This window comes from Gallus gallus, chromosome 1, assembly GCF_016699485.2.
Source record: "Gallus gallus isolate bGalGal1 chromosome 1, bGalGal1.mat.broiler.GRCg7b, whole genome shotgun sequence".
Taxonomy (NCBI): Eukaryota; Metazoa; Chordata; class Aves; order Galliformes; family Phasianidae; genus Gallus; species Gallus gallus.
This window is the reverse complement of record NC_052532.1, coordinates 170834216-170851756: the sequence shown is the minus strand read 5'-3', so window position 1 is coordinate 170851756 and position 17541 is coordinate 170834216. Positions and strand designations below refer to the sequence as shown.

The 17541-nt window shown below is 48.7% G+C and overlaps 1 protein-coding gene and 1 long non-coding RNA gene across 3 annotated transcripts in view; one reads left to right on the top strand and one right to left on the bottom strand.

The window, feature by feature from the left end:
* The window catches only part of LHFPL1 (lipoma HMGIC fusion partner-like 1), a 138380-nt gene extending 133855 nt beyond the window's left edge, over nucleotides 1-4525 (bottom strand). Inside the window, exons 1-2 of one of the 2 annotated variants that reach the window (XM_040705613.2) lie at nucleotides 4494-4525; nucleotides 2110-2663 (exon numbers count right to left, since the gene is read on the bottom strand). In XM_040705613.2, the coding sequence (XP_040561547.1) occupies nucleotides 2110-2494 (385 nt within the window). In that variant the 5' untranslated portion in view covers nucleotides 2495-2663; nucleotides 4494-4525. Of the gene's footprint in view, nucleotides 1-2109; nucleotides 2664-4298; nucleotides 4435-4493 lie in introns of those variants that run through there. The other variant, XM_417083.8, reaches the window with a different exon arrangement.
* A 656-nt stretch (nucleotides 4526-5181) lies between these two features.
* On the top strand, nucleotides 5182-15078 carry LOC121109049. The gene is made up of 2 exons (XR_005862104.2): nucleotides 5182-9558; nucleotides 10686-15078. It is a non-coding gene; the product is annotated as an uncharacterized LOC121109049 (long non-coding RNA).
* The last annotated feature ends 2463 nt before the right edge of the window (nucleotides 15079-17541 follow it).

The following is a 17541-nucleotide window of genomic DNA, read 5'->3' as shown; positions in this document are numbered from 1 at the left end:
CCACTCAGTGCACTGTTTATTTTTCCCTGGGCTTTTCCTTCGTAATGATGATGGTAGAAGGTTCTTTTAAGCCCAAGGAAAGCATTTGTGAAGGTTATATTTGGCTAGATGTCCAGCTGGAGGCCAATTAAAGTGGCAATCAGAATAGTGTCACTGAGCCATAGTCAAAGCACACCTCATGGTATATACCTCCACCTATAACCATTGTACAGGGAACAAAGACCCACATTCCTGTATAGCAAATAACCCCAACGGCTCATGGCTTGACTTAAAACAACCTAATGATTATAGTGCCTAATGTCAACATCTGTGTAAAGGTAGTTCTGTCATTTAAACAATGGAGCTGTACTGATCAATAGCAGATGAAGATCCGGTGAAGGACGTAAGGATCTGATCTTTACCCTCATACGTGCCTTCAGATCAGCCAAAATACTGGCTTCGGCCACCTGGCCCCTCTTTGACATCCCCACAGACAGTTTTTAAGCAGGTTAAGAAATGATGGGTTCTCACTTTGTTCATTTCTTACACATTTCCAGCAGCGCTGAGTGAAATGAGAAACAACCATAAAACCCAGTAGAGGGGAAAATTGGACGTGCTGTGTAAATAATTTCTGAACTGTGAGTAAAGTTGCTGGCAATTTTCATTTCCCATCACAGGTTCACGTATCTTTGAACCGTCAACTCCTGAGATGCTCACTCCCTTCTGGAGGGAAGGGATGCAGCGTGGTTACATGAGTGGCCATGGTATGGTCTGAAGGGGTCTTCTTGAGCAGGAGGACATCTGGGAGGAGAGCCCACACCTTTGGCTCACGCTGACATCCTGGTGTAGGGTCCCCAACACCTCCCACGTCCCCTTGTCCGTCTGTCCAGCCGCCCCACCATGTTTCACTATGGTGGCTGCAACCAGACCCAGGCATGCAGCACCACCAAACACAAATTAAAACCAGATGAGCAGAGCAGCAATTGGAAGGAGGGGGTGGTTAAAGCCCAAGCAGAGCCTGTGATGGCTCTCAGTGAAACTAGCCAGGCCGCGTGGGCTCACAGAGCTTTGCTGAATTGAAAACCCTCTCCACGCCCCAGGTTGCCTGACCGAAGCTTTATAATGAAGCAGCCTTCTCGAAGCAGCAGCTTCCAGCAGAGTTAACTCTCAAGCAGCTGCTGCGTTTTCAAATTGTCAGCCAGATTAAACACAGGAATGCAACGCTGAGGGAAGGGCGAAGTGACAGGGGCAGTTTGCTCTAAAGTGCAGAAAATGCTCCAAAAGTCAGAGCCAGGGCTTCTGGCAGCCGGCAGGGAGCCATGCTGACACCGCCCAGCTGAAGGCCTGGCACAGGTCCCTTGCAGGGCCTCGTCTGTGTCCCCTGAGCTGCACCCCGGCTGTGTTTGCATCTTGCATGTGGGATGGGAGCCCACTGTCCTACCTGGGTGCACCTCAGCTTGGAGGGAGAAGGGCGGGAAATGGGAGGAAACGGGCCCAGAAGGACTGCCCAAATACTGGCACCTGGGCAGATAAACTCATCCCCTCACGGAAGCCAGCGCACACTAAGTGGCCTGAGGTGACAGTGAGTGCCACCGAGCCCCGTGTCACTGACGACAGGGGAGAGTGATGATTTGCTGGGAAAACAGCCCTATAAAAAACACGCCGGAGGATCCTGCTTATTGTCTCATACCCTTCAAACACTCCACGGCTAAGGCTGTACAATTCACAGGCTAAAAAAAGAATGGGAGGTGATTCTCCTACGCAGTGTCTAGACCGCAGCCTCCACTAACCCCACTGGGCAGAGTGGAGCCAGCAGCCTGGCAGGGCTCCTCCTCAGGCCTCTTCTACCAGGAATACACATTCCCTTCTTGTCTTAAGCTCAAATAGCTCTGTGAGCTGAACCTCTCAGGTAGCTCTCAAAGGTCATCCAACAACCAGGCATGGGGCTCAGTGCAAGAACAGCTGTAGGTGAACAAGTCTTTGGGCCACATTCCAACACCCAGACAGCCACTCAGTGGTCAAGTGGCCAAGCCAAGTGGTCTGCCTCATACCTTCCTCTTCCCGAAGCCTCCACACCCATAGAAATTAAGTGTGAAGATCCACACCGCAGCACAAGCAGGCAGCACTTACCTCCCAGGAACTGGATGCCTCCTGCCACCCTGCCCACGGTCCTGGAGATGAGCTCGGACACGCAGCAGCCCATGAGGGCCGTGAGGGCCACCAGGAGGAGCAGCCCGCAGCCCAGGCCCGTCACCACCGTGCAGATCCGCCACTCGGTGCTGGGGATGGCCTGGAAGGAGGCGTAGCGGCCGCACTGCTCCACCATGATGGTCGTTTGGCGGCTCTCATCCCGCACCGGGTAGGAACACCTCCGGAAAGTGCCAAAGGAAACCGATTTCTCCAGCTGAGACCCCAAGAGCCAGTAGGGCATGAAGAAGCCCACGCAGGATGCCGCTGCGCAGAGGAAGGAGAGGAAGGCCCAGACCATGCCAGCACAGGTGAGGCTGGAGGCCATCTTCACGTTGGCACCAAGCCCCTCACAGTGGGGAGACAGAAAGACCCTCTGTATTTTAGAACGTTAGGGATAATCCAGAGTCTCTCAGCCTTGGCAAATCCTCACACTGGGAGAAGCTCGGATCCTAAAAGCCAGGAGGATGTTTCGCCCCATCATGAAGACAGAGGTCCTTGATTAAATAACAGAAAGGAGAAAAAGCCAAGTTCAGTAACACTGACATTAAAGGAGTTTATCTGCCAGCGCATCCTCCCTTCCTCCAGCACTTCTCATGAAGACATCATACATCTCCGGCCCATTCCTGCAGCCACTAGCATCACTGTGGGGGGCAGCGTAGGCATGTGGGCTGTGCAGCCCTGCCCGGGCTTCCCTGCTCACCTCTCACCCCTGCACATCTTCACCTTCCCTATGCTGATAGAGAGAAAGGCGAGGTCTCATTCATCCCTTCTCCTGCAACGTGCTTTATGCATGGCCTCACAGTTTCTGTGCAAAACCGTTCACGGTGCCTACAGCTTTTCAGTCCCAGACCCCCGTGGCAGCAGCAAACCTCATTAACACAAAACCTCTTTGCCTCTTCCCAGCCCAAAGCCGGCACCTTTAGCTCCTGCTCCTCCCAGACAACTCGCAGCCTCCCAGCTCTGTGGTGCGTTTGCCTGTTTCAGCAAAGCTGCTTGCCAGAGGTTGGGGTGTATTGCTTGTTAAATCCATCCTGGATTGCTGCTCCAACTGTGTTTGTAAATTTACGATCACCTCTCACAGATGCTATTAAATGAATTCCGATGGCTATTTACAAGGGCTTTTTTTTTTTCCTAAGTGTGATTAGACGCCAATCAGTGAACTCAATTAATGTGCAGGCAATAAAATTAAAGCTCCCTTTGCACCAGGAAGGAATGCAGAGACGGTGCCTGTAAGTGAAATGAAGCATGTGGAGCACCACACAAAACTTTTGTTTACTTTTAAAACACCGAGAAAAAGAGAAGTCTCTTCCATAACGCTGAGAAAGGCCCGAGATGCAGAGAAGCACACGCTCGGCTCCTGGCAGACACAGCCCATCTGCAGGAACGCCTTCCAACCTGCCAGAGCCCGAACCCCGGGGACAGAAACTTGGAGCGGGGCACGGGCCGCCTCCATCCCTCCGCAGGCATCTCCCGTGGAAGGACCCGCCCGCGTCTTGGAGTGCCACCAAACGTCTCCGGCAAAGTGGGTCACGGCGCTTGGGGGAGACGGTTCCCTCAACCGGAGGACGAGATCGGGATGGATACAGGGGCAGTACCCGTCCAAGCCGCGGGGCAGCAGCTCCGCTCCGCACCCCGGGCGCTGCCAGCCCACGCCCGGCACTCTCTCTCTCTCTGAGGCGTGGGATCGCCCCTCCGGCCCCAAAACCCCGCTCCTCCGCTCCGGGGTAGAAGGGGGCGGCCGAGAGCTCCGGGGCTCCCCGAGGGAAAGCGGGGGCCGGGAAGTGAAACTCGGCGGGGTGATGCGAGGGGAAGGCTGCGGAGTGAGAGGGGCGGGAAAGGGTACGAGGGGGGAGCAGAGGAGCAAGGGGATGGGAGAAAGGGGCGGAAAGAGTGCGGAGTAGTGGAGAGATCGGAGAAGGACCGGGGCAGGGGAAGGGGATGCGGGACAGGAAGGGGAGAGCGGAGAGCCGGGAGCAGAAGGGGGTCCGCAGAGTTCGGTGGAACGGGAAAGGGACGCGGCTGCGGGCTGGCGGTGCGGGGAGCGGGCGGAGCGGGGATGCAGCCGGGGAGGGCCGGGCTCCGAGGGGTGCGGGAGGCCGGGGAAAGCCGCGGGGAGCCGGGATACTTACTCGCACGCCGGGCGCGGGGGCTGCCGCCGCGGGTGCCGGCAGCACATGGGCGCGGGGCCCGGCTGCGGGGCCGGCGGGTGGCGGCCGCCCCAAGCGACTCTCGCCGCGGTCCCGGAGCGGAGGCGACGCAGGCGGGACCGGCACCGGGACCCTCCCCGCACCACCCCGGCCCTTCCTTCCCTCCCTTCTCCGTACGTCTGATTCCTCGGGAGGCACCGCGCTCCGCCGCTTCTCCTCCCCCTTCCCCCGCCGCCGCCTCCCCGGGCGGGACTCGCCGCGGCCGGGGCCGGGGGCGAGGGGACGGGAGGAACCTCCCCGAGGCGTCCCGGGGCGGGGCTGGGGGTCCCGGGGGGGCCCTGGCGCTCCGAGGCTGGGGGCGGCAGGGAGGCAGTGGGGGAGAGGGCAGAGGAGGGGGAAAAAGCCGGCGGGGAGGGAGGGTTAACGGGGGGGGGGGGGGGCGGAGGGAGGCTGCAGCCTTTACATGGGCAAATACGGGCTAAGCGGGTGGTGTGCGTGTGAGCAGTGCGTGTGTCTGCGTGTGTGCATGCGAGCTGCTGAGCCAGCGATTTGCTTCCGACAGTTTGGGAGCTGCCGGGCTACAGCGAGGGGCAATGTGAGCGGACTACCGGGCTGCTCCTCCGGCTGGGGGAGGTCGGGCGGAGGGGTGGGAGCCCCCAGGCCTTGGCCGGGGTCTGGAGTGGGAAAGTTTTGGGGAGGGGTTGCGAGGAGGGATGGTCTCCGCTGGGAGAGAGATTTCCTCTTTCTGCTTCTTCCTCCCCGCCCTGCAGCGCCAATAGATTCCCTCCAACAGGAGACAATTTTATGCCGAGTTTAAATTATGTCGGCACCAGACAGGGAAAATCTCTTTGGTAATGTTTCTTTTACAGTCCTGGAAGATCGCGTGTGATTTAAGTACTGATCATTAATATTATTAATGCTAAATGGAAGCGAGGTTTATTGCACTCAGTCTGTGTTTACAACATTTAATTGTAACAACAGTCATGTTCAGAATTAAATTACAAAGCCACTTTATTGGATGGAAGAAGACTATTTTTGCTCTGTAATGTGAAGTCTTAAAATCAGAACATGAGTGGAAATGTATATTTTCTCAAAGGATAACAAATGGATTGAGAATTGTCCAGCAAAATCTAGTTCTCCATCCTATCGTTTCAAGCCTATTCCTGAAGGAAAAGTGCTTCAAATAAAAGAAGGTGAAATATTCTGTGATTCTGTTCTGGATGCAGCCTGCTGTAGGGAGCCTGCTTTAGCAGGGGGTTGAACTCCGTGATCTCCAGAGGTCCCTTCCAACCCCTACACTTCTGTGATTGCGTGAAATCCAGCTTTGGTGCTAGAAGGTGTGTGCAGTGATGTGCTCTGCAAGGAAGACAATAAAGGCATACCCCCAAAACAACCACAGCCGCCCAGCTGCACCCACAAAGGCCGTGTCTGTGTTAGCGAGTGTGAGAGATCAGCCTGACCCAGTCACAGAACCACAGAATGGTTAGGGCTGGAAGGGACCTTGAAGATCATCTTATTCTACCCTCCTGCAAATCTGTTGGTGCCGAAGACCTGATGGATATCCATGTGCTTCCACATGGTTTTCTTTAGCTTTGCTCTAGCCTAGGTCTCTAGCACTCAAGACCCATTAGATGCCCTTCTAAAGCCTTGTCTTCTTGTCCAGTGCCACCTGCATAGCATCCACCCTGTGCACTCTTCCCTGCTGGGTAAAACAAAACGTGGCTGAGCAAAGGATGACCTGGAGACTCATCCTGAAAGTGAGCCACGCCAGAACATGAACGTGGCTGTGCCCATAGGGTGGGTGACTGTCCCAGGTGTGAGAACTGGAGCCTGCTCTGCAGCATGCCTTCCTAGCACTCACACCACCTCTGCACGGTTCCAAGCCTCCACCGCAAAATGCCCCAGTGCTCAGCACTGCTTCTGCGAGTGGCTGCATGCTGACCGTTCTGGTGCCTCCAGCCAGAGCCTGACTCGGGTGTTTCACCTCCTGCTTCCCTTTTACCACCATGGGAACTGCGCTCTTGGCATGAAGAGAGAGAAGGAGAGAGTACAGTCGTAAACTGCAATTGCTTAAAGAACCAGTTTGGTGTTGTTTCATTAGCCCAAGGCCTTGGTTACAATGAAACAACGATAGATGCGTTTAAATTAAGAGCACCGGGATTAGACAGGGGTAGAAATTGCTTGGCGTTAAAATGACTACAGAAAAACTTCTGTTTCACACATGTAAACAGTTTCTAGGTTACATCTGACTCTGTAAATCTAGGGAGAAGGAAACAAGTATGCATTTATTCATGCAATTTATCTCCTCCATGGTGTATGCCAAGGTCCCCAAGTCAGTGTTTGCTTTGCTAATGGCATCTCTACAGCAGTCCATTTACTTCCCTTATATGGCCTTTATATTCACTCGCTGAGCTGCTGCCATTCTGCATTCCCTCATAGAGACTGCACACGGAGTTCTGCATCTCTCCTGAAGCATCTTATCTTGCCAACTGTCTCTGAATGCCCCCGCAAGCTGGCCACATGGCTTATCCACTTGAATAAGATCTCTTTCTCCATCCGGTTGCTGTCAGAGAGACAAGTAGTTTTGTTTTGATTAGAAACAAATTAAACACATTGCATGTTTATGTAACTCTTATTCCTTTTTTTCCCCTAATGTTTGCGATTCAGCATGCTTCAACCATATCAACATTTGCTGTCTTTTCAGGGAACATTGTGCTAAGAGGTATTTTTACTGTGAAAACCAAAATATTTCAACTCATATCTAACCTGTAGATGAAAAAATAGAAAGGGAGTTATTGCACGGTGCTTCTGGACCCGTGATCTTTCCTATAACCACAAAAGCTGAGACCTCCTCTGAGCAGAGCAATAGCAGCAGTCCTGATCCCCAGGGCCTTGTCTGTTCTGAAATAGCAGCTGGTTTTAAAATTGGTTCTGGTATTTGGAGATTTAACAGAATCCTCTTTAGAGAGAGCCTCTGAATTGGTGGCAGGAATATGAGATGTGGAATTCCCACTGCCGGCACCACCTGAAGTCAGATCGGATCAAACGCCTACCAACACACTGTCAGAAAGCTGCCATAGCAGGGAGATGGGAAAATATGCGTATAGATTTTACCGTCTCTCTTCTCCCTGATCCATTGACTAAGCTGCTGTTACATCTGGGGCCCTACAGACTGGATGGAGCTAATCAGCAGAGCAGAATAAAGAGAGAAAATCCTGTCACTGCACCTAAATCAATCCAGTTAATATACACATCACAGCCCCAGACACAGAATCTTTCATTACAGCATATCCTGTAAGACAATCCACTGTCATATAAAATGCCATAGGGGAGTAGGTGTGTTCCTAAACTCCAAGGAAAATGAAACAGATAGTGAACCTCCATCTCGTTTTTCCATCTTGAAGAATAAAAAGGAAAGGAAGAAAAAAGAAGCTTTTCTTTCACAGGCCACCATCTGGTTTTCTCTTGTGTGGTCTGTAGGAGAGCGATAGTGCCTTCATGGTTCCGAGCATCTTACAAAACTGGATCTTCAGGTCATGTCTGCACTCGATTTTAAGTGGAAAAGAAAGATGTAGGCACAACAATAGACTTGAGGCGATGTACTGGGAGCAGCAGAAAGTCAACTCAATTATTCAAATACAGTCACTGAAAACCAAGCAGACGAGTATTATGGGGAGCCATCTGATAATTAATACGCTTACTTTAAATTCTGTCACAGCAGCAGGAAGAAAACAACAACTAATCATGCAAAAAAGTAGCACCTCAAGTCTAACACCTGCAAATTTCTCATCCAGAGGAAGGTAAGGAAACAAATTCAAATTGCTGGATCCTGATATACCCAATGTGGTGCCTCTTCCAAGTAACACACATTGTACGTTTACTGCTGTGGGTGGAAGTGGACTCCAGAGATATGAGGCTGTCACATCTGAACCTGAATCCTGGCCTAACAACTTAGCTCTGGGCAAAACATTCTCTCTTCTGTTCCTTTCCAGTGCTATGTTATGATTAGGATTTATCTTTATGGTTGTACTAATGGTGCTGAATTTTACAAACCATTACTGAAAATTCATGAACAGAACACGCTCACGAAGCATGGATGCCTCAATGGAAATACTGCTCTTGCTGCTAACCTCACTCGTAATCTCTGGACACACCTACAAGTAAACTATCAATCAATAAGAAGAAGGGAAACAACCTTTATTATATGCAATAAACCTTCCTTAAGCTGCTTCATTTTTAAAGCATTGTTACTTATTATGTATTACATAAAAGCCACCAGGTGCTCTGCACTTTGCCAAATAGCAGCTGTAGCAAAACAAGCTCCCGATTATCTCTTTCATGTCCCTTTGCCAGTGAGGCCCGTGGTAATGGAAGAGGCTGGGGAGGCTCATTGGGCACCAAGTCTGCAGCTGAGGGAGGAACATCGGGGAGTTCAGGCAGGGTGTTAGGAAAAACTGAGAATGAGCAGTGAGGCAGTGGCACAGGCTGCCCATGGAGGTGGTGGAGTCACCATCCCTGGAGGTGTTCAAGAGCCGTGTAGATGTGGCACTGAGGGACGTGGTGAGCGGGCATGGTGGGGATGGGTTGGTGGTTCAATTTATTGGTCTTTCCAACCTTAACAATTCTATGATTCTATGTTCTGCCCTCACCGATGCCACACAGATGCTGAAGCCATGGAATGACAGGTCCCAGTCTCGTTCTCATTTGACAGGGAACTGGCTTAGTTCTGCACAGAGGAAAACCACATGGGTGATTTCAATCCTAAATTTCCATTCTTCCCAAGTGGGCTTGGAAAAAATAAGGAAAGTCTGGGTTGTGAATGAGTGATTTCTCAGTAAGAAATACTCATTTACTGGCAGTCTGCTTTTTGTGCATACGGAGCAACACAACGTAATCGGGCCAACTTATTTACTAGCAGAACATCTACTCGTCCTCCCCAGGCGCAGGAAAACAGCGCTAAAGAAAGCACGGGTCCTGAACAGGAGTGTAAAGCCTCAGAAAGCAGCTTTCGCCCCGTCCCCGAAGCAGGGAGCGGTGCCGGAGCTCCCAGCGCTGCTCCGCAGTGCCGCTTGGTGGGCACCGCCGGCCGCGGTCATCACTGCCGGCGCAGAGATGTCAGCCTGTCTGCGTTCCTCACAAACCTCTCACCTGCTTCACAACCGCACCGTTCTGCTGTCTGAACGCTGACGAGCTGCGGGTGCAGAACACGCCGCGCTGACCTCACTGCTGGATTTCGCATGAAGTGTGTATCTGCGGGAATGGGATGCGAGGCATCTCCCTGGTCCTTCCCCCAGGCCTTTTGCTGCAAAACTGCACTGAGCCGCCTCTCCCCCGAGCTGCAGCAATCGTTTGCATCTAGGTCAGCGTATTAGATCGCATTCCCAAGGAGGAAGCTAATGATTTCTTTGGGGTTTTGAAAGCAAAGCTGAAAATCCTCCTGTTGGGGACAAAAGCCAATTCATTTTACGAGTGGAAGCTCATTTCCTCCAGATCGTACCCGGAGGTTCATGTGGCTCTCAAGCCCTCTGTGAGGCTGCAGCCTCTGAAATCTCTCATGGCTTTGCTCAGGGCAAAAAATGTAACGCCAGCACTGCGACTTGAAACCCAGGCAGTGCCCACTTCATGGTGCACTCCCTTCCAGCACAAGAGGAACGCCCTCGTGTTCTCAACAGGGGAAGACCAAGTTCTTGTTAGCCTATCTGTTTGTTTTAAGGAGGCTATCTAAAAGGCTTTTGCAGAGAAAAGTCTGAAAACTTCTAGCACCCACATGCATTTGTATAGATGCGATAAATAGCTATAGCTACACATGCCTACATTAAAAGTGCTGCACAGAGCATACAGCAGACCCAAATTCACTCTGCACAAGCATAGACCGCAGGCTACCACAGGTCTACCATTGTGGATGAGGAGGCACAGACACCTGTTCAGCCACTTGTTCTTCCTTTGTTGCAGTCAGTGAGGGATGTATGTTGGATTGCACGTGCTAATATTTGCCTTTACAAATTGTTTTCCTTCCACATTACAAGTTGTTCTTCCTTTGTCATTAAAGTACATTGTTTTCTTCTTCCAATCGAAGCTTCCTGCTCTGGAAAGAGCTCTTAACTGCTTGTGAAAGAGTTCTCCCTACATTTTGTTGTAGCAAAATAACCTAGTCATAGACTATGCTTCTGCAATATAACTGCATATTTCAATATTCATTTTCACGATGAAAAAGCTAATTAGCAAGGTCGTTACAGTTGCCACTTGTAAAGAGGAAGATAGTAATTCCATTAATGTGCTCACAGGAACTTCATTTATATTACCTCTTAACCTTTACAAGGATATTATCATTTCAATAATTAATTGCTTTTTTTTCCATTTAATTTGCAGTTTACCATTTTCAAGGGAAATTACCCATTAAACTGAGAAGTCCTTAAAAAAAAATTCTTAACTATACACTCCAGGCTGTCCTTAGGAAAGCTGGATGTTTGCTAAGCCACTTTCACGTGTTGTCCGAGAAGAGAGGACTGCAGTAGCACTGCATATTAAAGAACTGCCCATCACATCGACGCTTAACAATCTGATGGAAAATGATGCAGAATGGGGCTGAGACAGTGATGAGTAGGGAATTAATCCTTACTCTCTCCCTCCACATTCAGAAAGGCATTGCATCCCTTCTCTTTGACTGAAGCAGTGACAGTTGTCTTCCCTGTTCAGAACAGTCTTGTTCCTTCAGCTGAAGCCAGATTACATCCATGAGCTCTTCTATTAACTTCAGAGACTGAATTTATAAAGGAACTTTGGCTCAACATTGCAAAACACAGAAATTCTGGCCATGAGTCACCAAGAACTTGAACACATCTTCAAGCCAGTTCCTGACACTTCGGAGAATGAAGCTCAACACACATATTCATGCCCTCTCTCTCAATCTTCTAGTAAAACAGCTATTCCTTTCATTGTGCTGGCACATTATTTCTGTTATGGGTGATAAAAATTGTGCCCAAACCTCACTGTGCTAAAGGAAAGGGAGTGGAAAGAGGAACGGGTTACCTGGGAGGACTACAGAGAAGTTTTCCGAGCAGCCAGGGATCAGGTTAGGAATGCTAAAACCCAGACAGAATTGAATCTAGCCAGGGGCATAAAGGGGAACAAGAAGAAATCCTGCAGGTACATCAGTGATAAAAAGAAGGTCAGGAAAGATGTGGGACCTCTCCAGAAGGAAACTGGAGACCTGGTCAGAAGGGATATGGAGAAGGCTGAGATGCTCAATTACTTCTTTGCCTCAGCCTTCACCGGGCTCTAGCTGCACTGCCCAAGCTGCAGAAAGCAAAGGTAAGAGCTGGAAGAAGGAAGATCTGCCTGCTGTAAGTGAAGATCAGGTTTGAGATCATCTAAAGAACCTGAAGGTGAACAAGTGCATGGGATCTGACACGATCTTCCCACAGCTTCTAAGGGAACTGGCAGATGAAGTTGTCAAGCCATTATCCATCATATTTGAAAGGTCGTGGCAGTCTGGTGAAGTTCTCACTTACTGGAAAAGGGGAAACATAAACCACATTTTCAAGAAGGGAAAAAAAAGATAATTCAGGGAACTACAAGCCAGTCAGTCTCACCTCTGCGCCTGGCAAGATCATGGAGCAGATCTTCCTGATGGCCCTACTAAGGCACATGGAAAATAAAGATGAGGTGACTGATGGTAACCAACATGGTTTCACCAAGGGCAAGTCATGCCTGACAAACTTGGTGTCTTTTTATGATGGAGTTGCAGCATCAGCAGATATAGGAAGAGCAACTGATGTCCTCTACCCAGACTTGTGCAAAGTGTTTGATGCTGTTCCGCTTGACATCCTGGTCACCCAATTGGAGAAAAATGGATTGGATGACCACTCACTGAATGAAGAGTTGTCTGGATGGTCACACTCAGAGTTGCAGTCAATGGCTCAATGTCCAAGTGCAGTCCGGTGATGAGTGGTATTCCTCAGGGATCAGTGCTGGGACCAGTGTTATTTCATGTCTTTGTAGCTGATATGGACAGCGGGATGGAGTGTGCCCTCAGCAAGTTTGCAGACAACACCAAGCTGATTGGTGCAGTGGACACACTAGAGGGAATGGATGCCATCCAGAGGGACCTGAACAGGCTTGAGAAGTGGGTGAAACACATACCTCTGAGAGATAGATCTGGATGGGAAGGTGGAGAGGTTGTGACAAAATGAGTAAAGAAAGAATATAGAAGAAACAGAGGAAGCAGGTATGAACTAGACTGTACCATTGATTTATGAATGAAAATCGAGAAGTTTTTCTGATTCAGGTGCAAAAATTAAACTAGCCCTTGGGCACTTCCACCTTTGTGACTTTGCAACAGTCCATAATATTTCACCCAAAATGATATGCATCTGTATTGTATGTCACATGCCTACAGGCACCAAATAGATCATTCTACTGTGAAAATAGGACTTTTCATTTATTTTATTTATTGCAAAATAAAACATCTTGTTTTTTTTCACCTCCTTCTCCATGAGTATAGGGAGAGTCTGGGTCTATGCTGGCATTCAAATGCAGTAGGTAATTTCCACAACACAGAAGCTGGGGGATTCTTTTAGTATTGTTTGCAGAGAAGTCAAGAGCCAGAGTCAGATCTATAGGAGTGAGAAAAATAATGTCTAGTCAATGATCTGTCATGAAAGTTTGCTAGGTAGGGATCTTAGGATGAAATGCCCTCTGAGTATCTGTTTCTTTTATTCCTCTGAGAAAAAGGACAATCAGTTATGGACTTTGTTCCTTCAGCTCCTGATGGCAGAATCATAGAATCATAGAATTATAGGATGGCTTGGTTTGGAGGTGGCCTTAAAAATCATCAGACTCCAGTCCTCTCACTACAGGGTTCCACCCACAAGCTCAGGCTGCCCAGGATCCCATCCAACCTGGTATTGAATGCCTCCAGGGATGGGGCATTCAGAGTTTCACCGGGCAGCCTGTAGCAGTAGAAAATTGGTGAGACATATCCCAACATAGGTATTTAATATTTTCTACAGGCATTGGGGTCCAAGACACTGAGAAGAAATTCAGCTATTCAGTGCAGTGGTGGATCAGCAGTCACATCCCTGATAAAGCCCTGAAGCAAGAAACAGAACATCCCTGATAAAGCCCCGAAGCAGTCTGCTTTTTTAACCAGTGAAAGGAAAGCCTAGCTCCATGCCAGCATTGGCATTTCCTGCCATAAGCTTTCCGTGGTGAGGCACAAATATTACTTGAAAACAGTCTGCTAATTTCTGCCAGTTAGTGCTGCAATCTGCTGCTGCTTTAAAGCACTTGATGCTTCTCTTTGAGGTGTTACTCTGCCAGTATTAGGGCCCTGGACTTTATCACACAAAGAGCCATATATGGGACAGAAGCAGAAAGAAGATGATGACCATTGGCATAAACACTAAAATATTATTTCCAAACCTTCAGGTTAGCAGTTCATTCAACATCACCTTTGCTCCTCGAAAGGCATGCACTCTGCATTACACAGTGTTTTAAGGTGTCAGTGTTTAAGTGAAATTGATCGATGCATGAGGTACAGACATAATGATGATATTCTGAAGACAGCTCTGCCTGCATGGACAGGATTGTCCTTGCTAGTTTGCATGCAGAAGGAATCATGATATCTGTTCCGGGGAACTTGATAATCTCTTGCAGTTAATACTGTAATTGGAGGTGTTGGAAGAGCTTGTTGAGTTCATGCCAGGGAATGTGAGCGTCTCACAAGGCTACGGACACCATACTATACACTAGCCAACCAACCTGCCTGCTGCTGCGGATGCTTATACAGAACTCTTGCTTTTGCAAATCACTCGTCTGAACAGCAAAATGTTCAACACTCATTCCTTCAAAATGTGATCATAGAGTGCCATCAGTAATATCCACACATCTGACAGCATCCTTGGTGGCAAGGGCAAGCCATCCTCCCTCTTTTTAAAAGCGAGCAGCATCTGTCACCACCACCGGGCTCCCACTGCTATCCCATGGTGAGGCCAAGGCCAGGCTAGGATGTGACTACCCTGCTATCTCTTAGCAGAACTTCCCAGGCTGATTCCAGCCTCACTGTTTCAGATCACAAATGTACAAATATGCACTAGAGAAACCAAATCTCAAAAAAAAAGTTGCTTCCTACAGCCTTTGCCATCCTTCAAGGACAAAATTTCTGACTTCCAGTGTGTTGCTCATAGGGATACAGCTCTGCAATAATGCCATGAAGGCAGAAGTGGCCATCAGAAAGGGATAGCAGAAAATTTCAGCAAGAATCTTTCGCCTTAAACGCATTTCTTCTGGAGTTTAGCAGATCTTTGCAGAGAAATTGTTTGCAGCTCATCTGTGGTGACTGAGACCATTGTCTGCTGTTAAGTAATGAGTTATTTTTATCCACCGAAGCTCACCAGCATCTCTGAGGGTGACGGCACCTTGCCAAGGCTTTGGAAAGTCTGCTTGAGCTGATACACAAAGATGAATGGTTGAGGCAAGCCTGGAGGACACTTCTGAGTCAACCTTACAGAGGGAATTAAATCCAAATATACCAGGTAGCTCCACAGTGGAGTTGCTGAAAAGTTGTTTTTGCTTCTCTTCTGACAGATGGCAGAGAATGATGTCTCCTGGTCTTTTGGAAATCCCTTTTACTTTTCCTCCTACAGCAAAAAAGTTCCAAACAGGTTTGTGACGGGTACTAGGGAAGCATGGGCTTTACAGTTGTATGTGCACAGTTAGGTTTAGGTTGTAATGTTGCAATAAAAATGGCCATGCTTATGAATATTTTTATGTGACTCACAGTAATAACATTTCTAAGAAGCATTTTCAAAGGCGATGACCTCTGTGGTGAAGCTACCCCACTTTTGCCCACCACTGCTTGCCCACTCAAGAGCTCCTTGTTTCCTCATGTTCCAGATTCACTTTTGCCTGACAAAATTGCCACCTGCCATTTAGAAGGGAGATCCTGTACCCTTGCTGTCCCTAGCTATATGCTCTGATCCCTCCTGGGACAATACTAACATTTGTGCAGGATTTGTGAAGTTATCAAGGTGAGAAATCTATCATTTTATGCAACTACATCATAGAATCATAGAATCGTAGAATGGCCTGGGTTGAAAAGGACCACAATGATCATCAAGTTTACTATGTGCAGTCACCAACCACTAGACCAGGCTGCCCAGAGATACATCCAGCCTGGCCTTGAATGCCTCCAGGGATGGGGCATCCACAACCTCCCTGGGCAACCTGTTCCAGTGCGTCACCACCCTCTGTGTGAAAAACATCCTCCTAATATCTAACGTAAACCTCCCCTGTCTCAGTTTAAGACCATTCCCCCTTGTCCTATCACTATCCACCCTTGTAAACAGATGTTCCCCTTCCTGTTTATGTGCTCCCTTCAATTATTGGAAGGCCACAATGAGGTCTCCACGAAGCCTTGTCCTTTCGAAGCTAAACAAGCCTGGTTTTCTCAACCTTTCTTTGTAGAACAGGTGCTCCAGCCCTCTGATCATCTTAGTGGCCCTCTTCTAGACTCATTCCAAGAGCTCCATGTTCTTCCTGTACTGGGGGCCCCAGGCCTGGACGCAGTACTCCAGATGGGGCCTCACAAGAGCTGAGTAGAGGGGGACAATCACCTCCCTCTCCCTGCTGGTCACCCCTTTTTTAATGCAGCCCAGAACACAGTTGGCCTTCTGGGCTGCAAGTGCACACTGCTGGCTCATGTCCAGCTTCTCATCCACCAGGACCCCCAAGTCCTTCCCTGCAGAGCTGCTCACAAGGAGGTCTTCTCTCAGTTTGTATAAATACCTGGGATTGCCCTGACCCAAGTGCAGCACCCTGCACTTGGCCTTATTGAACCTCATTAGGTTTTCATGGGCCCACTTCTCCTGCCCATCCAGGTCCCTGTGGATGACTTCCCTTTCCTCCAACGTATCAACTGCACTGCTCAGCTTGGTGTCATCTGCAAACTCACTGAGGGTGCACTCAATGCCATCATCTATGTCACTGATGAAGATGTTGAAGAGCACCGGTCCCAAGACCGACCTCTGAGGGACACTGCTTGTGACTGGCCTCCACCCTGACTCAGAACCAATAATCACAACCCTTTGGCTGTGTCCAGCCAACAAATATGACCAGTCCATCCTTCAAATCCACACCTCTCCAATTTAGAGAGAAGGATGTGGTGAGGGACCATGTCAAAGGCTTTGCAGAAGTCCAGGCAGATGACATCCATTGCCCTTCCCCTATCCACCGAAGCTGTCACTCCGTCATAGAAGGCCACCAGATTGGTCAGGCACGATCTGCCCTTGGTGAAGCCACACTGGCTGTCTCAAATTACCTCTTTGTCTCACATCCCAACATCCCAAGGAACAGCCACCAGATCCAGTAGAGCAGCTATTAATGCAGTAGACTGTACTTCAAATTATTTCTATGGTAAAGAAATTGAATGGAGCTGTTCAAATCCAGTCATTATACCCCATTTGCATTGCAGAAGTGTGCAGAAGGGAGATGCAAAAAGGCACGACGGCAGAAGTTATACTACAGGAGTTTAAAAGGAAGCTTTTGAAAAGACAGATAGGCTCCAAACTAGAGACGAATCTGTAAACACAACAGAGAAAATGAAATGGAGGAAGTCTGCAAAATTTACTTCATTACCCATTTTATTCGTGTGTATATATTGGTGCATCTCTTGTCCTGCCAAGTAGAGTAATAGTATTTTGCAAACTTGTATGAATTCTGAATGACACAATATATACTATATTTATTGCATGTCTCGAGCAACCTGAACTGTAAACACAAAGCAGCCTTAATGACTGGGTTCTGGGGAAAGCAAAAATGCATAAGTTACGCAGACATTGCAGTGATACTAGTCATGCTTCATCATTATCTGTGGGGGCTTAAGGTAGTAGTCTAGGATTTCCATTTGCAGGAGGAGAGCATAATGAACAGTCTGTTCATAGGAAACATGCCAGAAAAGTCAAGGGAAGAAAAAAACAACAGATTTTACTGACATCCTTAAGACAAGGACATTTGACCCACAAGTTTGGGTTTAAATATAGCAGCTTGAGGAGCTGTCTGAAAAAGGGAACTCTGCCAGGCTTGTGGCAGTTGTGGTCTGTGTTAAAACTTGTGCTGATGTACTTACTCAAAAGGCATTTTTCTGCTCATATTAGAAATCCATACTGTTGGTCAGGCCCATTCCCATGATTTATTAAATCTAAGCTTCTCATGATCCTTGTTATGG